This window comes from Petaurus breviceps, unplaced genomic scaffold (genome assembly GCF_028583685.1).
Source record: "Petaurus breviceps papuanus isolate PSGF00001 unplaced genomic scaffold, PetGlider_PUasm1.0 91133, whole genome shotgun sequence".
Lineage (NCBI taxonomy): Eukaryota > Metazoa > Chordata > Mammalia > Diprotodontia > Petauridae > Petaurus > Petaurus breviceps.
In genome coordinates this window covers 36,963,398-36,973,914 of record NW_027187419.1, presented here as the reverse complement: position 1 = coordinate 36,973,914, position 10,517 = coordinate 36,963,398, and the positions used below count along the sequence as shown (strand labels likewise).

The 10,517-nt window shown below is 35.6% G+C and overlaps 1 protein-coding gene across 1 annotated transcript; it reads left to right on the top strand.

Annotated features, from left to right (window-relative positions):
• The first annotated feature begins 3,621 nt into the window (after positions 1-3,621).
• On the top strand, positions 3,622-4,587 carry LOC138154946 (olfactory receptor 8B8-like). The gene has a single exon (XM_069079937.1). The coding sequence runs from the start codon at positions 3,652-3,654 to the stop codon at positions 4,585-4,587; it is 936 nt and encodes a 311-aa protein (XP_068936038.1). The 5' UTR covers positions 3,622-3,651.
• Positions 4,588-10,517: the final 5,930 nt, after the last annotated feature.

Below are 10,517 nucleotides of genomic sequence, written 5' to 3'. Positions count from 1 at the left end.
TATCATATATCATTCTTTTCTTGCTCTTCTCATCTTTTTTTGATCAAATTCAGATAAAAATAGTCATAAGATGAGCCACTTTCTTGCTTTTATTCTTTTATGTTTAAAATTCTGCAGGCTGTTGTTTAGATTGATTCACTAACTACTTTTGGTGATTGAATAAGATAATTGGGATGTGAACTTATCTTCTATAGACACATTGAAAGCATCATTGGGAAAACTTTAGCAGAATGCTATTCCAACCTAGTTTAGTTCTCCTTCTGGGTCTATAGTTTGGAAACAATTTTGTCCCATGTAATTTGTATCTTATGAACATTTAGAATGATGACATTTATTAAAACATTAGTGAGTTTTTAATTGATATAAGTCATGTCTGAGGGATTGTGTATAATAGTTATAATTGTATATAATAGTCTGTGATAATGCTCTAGTTATAGGACAGTTCATTTGTGGATTTCTCAAGGATATTTTGAGGTCTGTACTTGTAGTGTGAGGATGATTTGTCTATTATTTTATGAAAGAAAGTGGATTGCAGATGCATAATTCTAAATGCTAATATCTAATGCAAAATCTTTGCAAAAGTACACATTCTACCAATTTATCGCTTATTCTGCATCAACCAATAAGCTTGGGCTCCTTAAGGATAATCTTTCTATAAATTTTGTTGATACTGACCTGATCCTGAAAAATATTACAAACTTCTTTATTTCTATAAATAAATCTATTGCTCATAGAGTTGGAACTTTAACATTGTTGGTTAAATTTATGTGGAAGTCACATATAATGTACTTTTGGATTTCCATATTGGATTTTGGCCATTTCATTGGTTCCATCTAGAGATAAACTACATATGCTTACATTTGACAAATCCACTGCTATACACCTATTATTAGCTTTTACTGTGGCTTTATGAAGTCTATTTGTCCTAAAAGTAGTTCTCTGCATTTTAACATGTTTATTATATACTCTCAGAATATCTAGTTATATGTATCTTTTTGACAAGGATGTGCTAGTCCTACAGTGACTTCAAGGTCCTAGTTCTATAGTTTTCAAGTCTTATTATCATTCTTTACTATTGTATGAGTTTATGTTTGGAAACCATTTAAATCCATTGTCATTTTACTGTGCTGTAAGTGAATATTGATAGGTATTTCTCAGTGTTAACTTCTTTAAATGTAGTCTTCTGTTAAAATTTGACTTCAGGATGCCAGCTTTTTCTTCTGTAATTTATGTGTGATGTGTATTACCTGGAGAAAACCAAGGAATTTATCAGTATTGATTTGATCCATTGGTTTATTTGATCTCAAATTTCTTTTTTTTGCTTTTTGGAGGGCAATTGGGGTTGTGACTTGTCCAAGGTCACACAGCTAGTTTTTGTAGTAAGTGTCTGAGGCCGGATTTGAACTCAGGTCCTCCTGACTCCAGGGCCAGTGCTTTATTCACTGTGCCACCTAGCCTCCCCTGATCTCAAATTTCAATCTCATAGCCATCTCACAAAACGCTATAAAGTAGATACTATTATTATTATTATTAGATATTATCCCCATTTTACTTGTGAGAAAACTAAGGCTGAGATGGGTTAAGTGATTTGTCCACATTACATAAATAGTAAGTGTCTGTGAAGGGATCCGAACTCCAGGCAATGGATGGAGTTCAGGGCCTGGAGTCAGGAAGATCTAGGTTTAAGAGTCATTTGCATTGAGATAACTGCACCCATAGAAACTAATGAGATCCTCAAGTGAGGCAGCACAGATGGAAAAGAGAAGAGGTCCCAGGACAGTCTTGGAGGATACCCAGGCTTCGATGGTATGTCATGGATATAGATTTATCAAAGACTGAGAAGGAACAGACAAATCAATACTGATAAAGCCAATGATACCAGCCTTGAATGCTATTGCTCTTGGCTTTACTTAACTGTTGGCAGTGGTTTTGTAAATGCTAATAACAGTGTTACTACTTCTCTTTATTCACCTTCCCCAACACACTTATCCTTGGAGGCTGACATAACAGTTATTTGTTTACTTGTCTTCTCTCAATTATAAGCTTATTGAGGACAAGGTCTGTGCCATATTGATCCCCAAGGTTTAGCACAGTGTCTTTCAAGTAAAAGATGCTTAAACGTTTACCAAACTAACTTAAAGGCACAGAGGTTGTTTAGTCTGAAGACTCTTTTAGTTTGATGTAAGTTTATGAACACTTTGTTCAGATGTTTGAGGGTCATGTCAAGAGGAATTAATGTTACTTTACAGTGTAGAATGAGAGTCAATGGGTTGAAGTCATATTTTGGCTCAATTTTCAGAAAAATAAACATCTTCACCATTAGAGCCATCCAATAAAAACATTATAAGTTATTTTTTGGGTAATGAATTTCCTATTCCTGGAGGGGCTTAATCACAGGTCAGATTACCCCTTATTGAAACTGTTATAGAGTGAGTTTCTTCTGCTAATAGTTACTAGACTAGGTGATTTATGGCAGACCTTCTGTACCTGGAGTAGGAATGATTAATCATTAGGTTGACTAACCTCCCTGGAAAAAAAAGAGAGGGAATTAGAGGAGCCTATTCTCTGGTCTTCACTGGTAACTATGCAATCAAAATTTGAGTAGAAGATCAACTCTTTATGGAGCCAATGTAAGAGTTGCATTTCTAAGGGTAGAAGGCAGATATATTATTTTTTCCTCCCTAAAGAGCCTGTTCTCTTTGTGGACCCTAGGGGAGTTTTGATTCTGATCTCCAGATCTAGAATAAGTCTCTTGTGTTCTGTAATTTGCTAATTATGGGAACAATAAAAAATAACTGGCTAGTAAAGCAACACTTTAGAATTGTGCTTCTTAGCTCAGAATTTCTACTAGAGAATCTCAGAGACTAAGCTCCCTGAATAACTGAATTAGTACCTGTAAGTGCATCGCTGTCAACTTCAACAAAGCCATTTCCCCCAAGAACCCAGGGAAGGAGAAGGCAGGAAAGACCACTGCTGATGGTGTGAGCCAGAATGAGGGTGAATGTTAGTCTTTTCTGATTCTTCTTTCTAATGCCATGATCATGGGATCACAGAGCTCTGTGGAAGCTGCCTTCCCTAAGAGACTGATTATAGTGGATTGGTAAGTGTTCTGGAGAATATAGAGAGACAATTAACTTTATAGGACATATAGAGCTTTACCTAAGTATGTGCCACAGGGGGAGGGGGTCTTAATGGCAGCCTGGGTCACAGGAATTCTCACTCTACAAGTATCTCAGAGAGCCCATTTCCTTATCCCTAAAATGCAGCTAGTGGTTATGAGCCCCATCCTGACAAATTCCTGTACGGGGAGCTGAAGAGTTCTAGGTAGTCTCTCCACACAACAGTTACTGGATTAAGAAGGGAACCATTGCTTCTCCCTAACCCTCTTTGTATTCCAATTCTTCCAGGTCTTACTTTGGAGGTAGGGTCAGAAGATTTTTTTCTTGGCAACAGTTTACTTCAGAGACTCTTATAGAGAACAGTCAAATCCATTGTCTATTTTGTTGGCAACAAGGACAGGCTTGATGGGGGCATAAGGGAAATGGATTTAGAGTCTCTAAGTATACATCCCCACTTTGTCAGCATGGTAGGGAAATGTTTTCCCTTCTTATGTGATTCTTTCCTGTCCCCACAGATCCTGAGCAGAGAAGAATGGCCACAGGAAATGACTCCTCAGTGACAGAGTTTTTTCTTGCAGGTTTAACGGACCAACCAGAGCTCCAGCTCCTTCTTTTTTTCCTGTTTTTGGGGATCTATGTGGTCACTGTATTGGGGAACCTTGGTTTGATCACTCTGATTAGACTGAATTCCCATCTTCACACTCCCATGTACTATTTCCTCTTCAACCTATCCTTCATAGATCTTTGTTACTCTTCTGTCATCACCCCCAAAATGCTAATGAATTTTGTTTCAGAGAAAAATGTCATCTCCTATTCAGGATGCATGGTGCAGCTTTATTTCTTTTGTTTCTTTGGACTTTCTGAATCCTTGCTTTTGTCAGCCATGGCCTATGATCGTTACATTGCTATCTGCAATCCATTACTTTACACTGTCACAATGTCCTCTCAGGTCTGCTCTCTATTATTGTCTGGTGTCTATGTGTTGGGGTTCGCTGGTGCCATGGCCCACACTGGCTGCATGCTGAGACTGTCCTTCTGTGATAACAATATCATAAACCACTACATGTGTGACATACTCCCCATTCTCGAGCTTTCCTGCACTAGCACCTATATCAATGAGTTAGTGGCTTTCATTGTTGCCAGCATCGACATTGGAATGATCAGTGCCACCATTTTTACATCTTATGCTTTCATCTTTTCCACCATCCTCCGCATCAGTTCCTCTGGTGACAGGTCTAAAGCCTTCAGAACTTGCAGCTCCCATATAATCACTGTTTGTCTTTTCTTTGGTTCAGGAGCTTTCATGTATCTCAAACCTTCTTCTGTTGGGTCTATGGACCAGGGGAAAGTATCCTCTGTGTTCTATACCATTGTAGTGCCTATGCTAAACCCTCTGATCTACAGTTTGAGGAATAAGGATGTCAAAATGGCCATGAGGAAAACCATGAGACAAAGAATGATCCCCTGAAGAGAACCAGGGTCAGTGTCAACAAGAGTACTCACTTTTCTTTAAAAAAATTTTTGGTCTTTATTAATTTGTTTGTTTACTTTTAGTTTACAAGATTCAGTTCCACAATTCCTTGAGTTTCAAATTTTCTCCCTGTTCCCCCTCCCCCCATGGTGGCATACAATCAAGTATAGGATCTGCAAATAATTTCACATTAAACATTAGTCAGGTTGTAAAGGATTATAACTGATGGAATGAACAATGGGAAAAAAGAAACAAAACCAAACAAGAAAAAGAAAGAGAACAGGTAGTTTGCTTCAATCTGCATTCAAACTCTGTTCTTTCTAGTTCTTTCTCTGAATGTAGACATATCTGTCCATCATGAGTCTTTTGGAGCTGACTTATAACCCTGAGAAGAGTCCAGTCTATCAAAGTTGATCATCACACATATGTTGTGTCTGTAATTGTGTACAAATTTCTCCTGGTTCTGATCTTCCCATTCAGCATCAGTTTGTATATCACTTCATATTTACCTCTGCAGGTAAATATGAAGTTCATCTGCTCCTTGTTTCTTATAGCACAATAATATTCCATTACATTCATATACCACAACTTGTTTAGCCATTCCCCAATTGATGGGCATCCCCTCAATTTCCAATTCTTTGCCACCACAAAAAGAGCTGCTATAAATATTTTTGTACATATGGGTCTTCCTCCCATTTCTATGATCTCTTTGGGATACAACTCTAGAAGTGGTATTGCTGGATCCAAAGGGTATGAAATTATTTATAGCCCTTTGGGCATAGTTCCAGATTGTTCTCCAGAATGGTTGAATCAGTTCACAACTTCACCAGCAATGCATTAGTGTTCTAATTTTTCCACATCCTCTCCAGCATTTGTCATTTTCCTGTTTTGTCATCTTAGCCAATCTGACCAGTGAGATGTGATACCTCAGAGTTGTTTTGATTTGCATTTCTCTAATCAATATTTATTTAGAGCATTTTTTCATATGCTTATAGATATATTTAATTTCTTCCTCTGAAAACTGCCTGTTCATATCCTATAACTGTTTATCAATTGGGGAATGACTTGTATTCTTATAGATTTGACTCAGTTCTCTATATATTTTAGAAATGAGGCCTTTATCAGAGACATTGGTTGTAAAAATTCTTTCCCAATTTTCCACTTCCCTCTTAATCTTGGTTACATTGGCTTTGTTTGTACAGAAGCTTTTCAACTTAATGTAATCAAAATTATTCATTTTGCATTTTATAAAGCTCTCTAATTCTTGTTTGGTCATAAAGTCTTCTCTCCACAAACCTGACAGATAAACTATTCCTTGCTTTCCCAGATTGCTTACAGTATCAGCATTTATACCTAGATTGAGTACTCATTTTTCCATTGGATTTACTGGAGTATCTTGTTGAAGGGATACTGACTTGAATGCTTTCCCCCCCACCATAGGAATATTTAACTATTCTTCTGAAACAGCTTACTTATGTCTTACAGAAGGGTTTATTTCCCAAAAATTTCCTCGGAAAAGTCTTTTAATAAATGTGCTTCTCTAGAAAATTTAATTCTGACTCTAGTCCCAGAAATTTTGTATAACTTTTCATAGACTGGTATGCAAGGAAAATTAGAAAAAAATTGCAAATAAGTAAGTGGTATAAAGTTTACAGCACATGTTATGTTTCTCTTGGCTAAGTGGTAACTGCTATAGGCAAACCAGGTAGAGTCAATAAAGGGATCATATAATCTCTTCATTTTTTTGGACAGTCTTTTTTTCCTCAATAGAAGATGGGAATTTTTACCCTTCTTCTCAAGCAGACCAGTTTGTCATAGAGAAGTTTTCATTAAAATTAAATAAAATTGTGTCATAATTTGAGAGCTAGTAAGGACCATAGAGGTCAGCTATTCCAACCCCTTAATTTATAGATGAGGAGTTGAAGCCCAGAGAGGTTAAATGATTTGTTTAGGAGTACAAAGCCACTGTGTGCCAAAGGTGGGACTTGAATCCAGATCTTCTCCACACTGAGGGTCATTCTCTACTACATCATGCTGTCTCACAAAAAATACAAAAGAAAAAAAATTCTCTTGCAACGCTTTTTTAAAAAATGATGCATCTGTAGCACAGTTAATCTGTTTCTATTCATGATAATCTGATGTATTTCTTCAGAGATATTTCTATAGGCGGGAAAATCTTACTTTTTTTTCCCACCCACTTAATAGTATTTTATTTTTCTAATTGCATGTAAAGATAGTTGTCAATATTTATTTTTGTAAGATTTTGAGTTCCAAATATTTCTCCCTCCCTCCTTCCCTTCCTACCTCCCCAAAACAGTGAGAAATCTGATATAGGTTATACTTGTACAATCATGTTAAACATACTGTGAAATAATAAGAACAAAAGAGAAAAACCATGAGAAAGATAAAACAAAAAAGTGAAAACAGTACGCTTCAATCTGCACTCAGATTCCATAGTTCTTTCTCTGGATGTGGATAACATTTTCCATCATGAATCTTTTGGAATTGTCTTGGATCATTGTATTGCTGAGAAAAGCTAAGTCTATAATAGTTAGTTGATCATCACATTATATTCATATACCACAATTTGTTCAACCGTTCTCCAATTGATGGTCATCTCCTTAATATACAATTCTTTGCCTCAATAAAAAGCTGCTATAAATATTTTTGTACATGTGGGTGCTTTTCCCTTTTTTATGATCATTGGGATACAGACCTAGTAGTGGTATTTCTAGATCAAAGGGCACGTACAGTTTTATGGCCCTTTGGGCATAGTTGCAAATTGTTCTCCAGAATGGTTGCATCAGTTCACAACTCCACCAATAATGCATTAGTGTTCCAATTTTCTCACATCTTCTCCAACATCTATAATTTTCCTTTGCTGTCATATTAACCATTCTGATAAGTGTAAGGTGGTACCTCAAAATTATTTTAATTTACATTTCTCTAATCAATAGTGATTTAGAGCGCTTTTTCATGACTATAAATAGCTTTACTTTCTTTGTCTGAAAACCGTGTTCATATCTTTTGACCATATACCAATTGGGGAATGACTTGTATTCTGATAAATTTGACTCAGTTCTCTATATATTTGAGAAAGAAGGCCTTTATCAGAAACCCTGGCTGTAAAGATTGTTTCTTAGCTTTCTGCTTTCCTTCTAATCTTGCTTTCATTGATTTTATTTGTTCATAACATTTTCGATTTAATGTAATCAAAATTATTTTGCATTTCATACTATTCTTTATCTCTTCTTTGGTCATTTTTCTATAGATCTGACAGATAAACTATCCCTTGTTCGCTTAATTTGCCTGTAGTATCACCCTTTATTTCTGAATCATGTACCTATTTTGACCTTATTTTGTTTGGTATATGGTATGAGATGTTGGTCTATGCCCATTTTCTGCCATACTATTTTCCAACTTTTTCCAGCAGTTTTTTCCAAATAGTTAGTTCTTATGACAAAAGTTGGAGTCTTTGGGTTTATCAAACAATGTATCACTATAGTAATTTATTACTGTGTTTTGTGTCTCTAATTTGTCCCACTCATCCACCATTCTATTTCTTAGTACCAAGTAGTTTCGATACTTGCTGTTTTATAATATAGTTTTAGATCCAATATGGCTAGGTCACCTTCTTTTACATTTTTTTTCATTAATTCCCTTGATATTATTGACCAAAATAGATTTTAATCATTTCAAATAGAAACAATAAAAATGATAAAGAAATAAAATTGAGTAAGGTGCTCATTGTAGGAGATAGTCTTCTTTGACAAGCATTTTGATCATGCTCAAGTTTCCCACAACAGTGGTCACATAGATACAGGAATAAGAGAAAGAGGAGGAGCTTGAGCTTTGACTGGTCCATTAATCCTGCAAGGATAAAGTCAGTTACTGTGGAGTAATTTCCTGTGCCCATGCTCTGAGTGGTATTTCTGGGGATGGGGATAAAAAGCACATTAAATAATATATTTATGATTACCTGTAGATAGTGTTCTCAAAATTCACTAATTAGAACTTTCATTTTTACTTTGAGTCTGTTCTCTTGGACATGCCTAGTGCCTCATTATCTCACAGGCCTGTGGGCCTTAAATTCAAGAAAATACCATTGCTGCCTTTCCTTCTGAGCACAAGAATGAAAACTGTGGTGTTAGGTTAGAGAATGCATCTCTTCATGGAAAGGGATTTTAGGGAAATAAATCCTTCCAACAATTTTTAAAAAACACATTTTTATTGATTATATTTTTTACAGATCATAGCTCCCCTTCCCCCCCCTTCTCAGAGAATCATCCCATATAACAAAAAGCATTTTTAAAGATAAAGAGGGAAAAATGTAAATATATTCAGTAACAACTATTTATTAAACACCTATGATGCACCAGATAACATATTAGGTAGGTTACTGGGCATTCAAAGATAAACATGAAAATAATCCCTATCCTCAAGGAGTTTACATTCTACTGTGAGAAAATAATGTATGCACAGGTAAGTAAATACAAAACATGTACCAAAAATACAGAATGGTTTCAAGGAGGAGTGCTGAAGTGACCGGAAAGAGTATTATGAGGGAGGCAGCACTTGAACTAAGCTTTGAAAGAAACTAAGGATTTCAAGAGATAGAGGTGAAGATGGAGTAGATTCTAGGCATGAGAGATATTTTCTGGGAATATTTGAGGAAGCAAGAGTGGTTTTAGAAGGGAAAAAACTTTAGCTCATCATGAGCACTTTAATATTGAGCTTTAAATAATAAACTCCAGTCACATGAAATGAATTCACTAAATTTTATACATCTCAAATATCAATATATATTCCATAAATATTCATGTAACTAAATACTGCCATGTTTTCTAAAATTTAAGTCATTATCAGAATATACTGGGATATATTTATCCTATTCCAATGTGATATATTTGTCATATACTATATGATATATTTATCATACTCCAATTACCATAAATAATTAGACATTCTTTCATTTTTGCTTTTAAATTGGGTCCCTGGGAGACAATTTTCACACAAGCATATTCTACTGAAGAACAATTTGTAAATAGGCAAAACACTTTCAAAATTTTAATTTGACCTATTAATTAAATCTAAATTGGTAAAATTTGTATTGCCAATTTTTTAAATGGACTAAGTACCATACTAAGCATACCCAAAAAGTAATTCATATCAAATGAAATGGAATAAAATGATTTTTATAAATATTTTACATAGAACATTTTATATAATAAGTTTAAAGTAGAGACAAATCTCAAATTCAACCTAGAACAAAATAAAAAATGTAAGTGAATGGAGGACAAGAGGGAAGAAGAGTGAACATTCTGTTATAGAATTTGTAATAACCAAGCAGAGGAAAGTCCTGTAGTCCTAAAGTGTACCCTAGGTCCTAGAACAGTTATGGGGAACCTGTGGCCTTGAGACCACGTATCCTTCCAGGTCCTCAAATGCAGTGCTTTGACTGAATCCAAACTCCACAGAACTAATTCTTTTATTAAGGGGACCTTGTAGGACCTAGAGGAATAGTTTTCAAAGAATCCAGAAAAAAAGATAAGGAAGAGTCAGTGGCTTAATGTTCTGAAGGAGAACTTCAAAAGCTGTGAAAAATCAAACCAATAAGCTAACTCCTCCAAAGTTTAGGGGTAGAGGAACTTTTAAAATAATTTCAACAAAAGCATCTATCTAAATCCAAGTAAGCAGGGAGGCTAGGTGGTGCAGTGAGTAAAGCGCCCGCCCCAGAGTCAGGAGGACCCGAGTTTGGTTCTGACTTCAGACACTTAACACCCACACATAAAAACTAGCCGTGTAACCTTGGGCAAGTTACTTAACCCCAACTGCCCTCCAAAAGGCAAAATAAATAAATAAACAAACAAACGAATGAATGAATGAATCCAAGTAAGCCTCAGATTCAGGGAGATGTGCCAGGACCC

Excerpts from the sequence above, each read along its gene's own strand:
- LOC138154946 (XM_069079937.1), top strand. The coding sequence starts at position 3,652 with ATGGCCACAGGAAATGACTCCTCAGTGACAGAGTTTTTTCTTGCAGGT.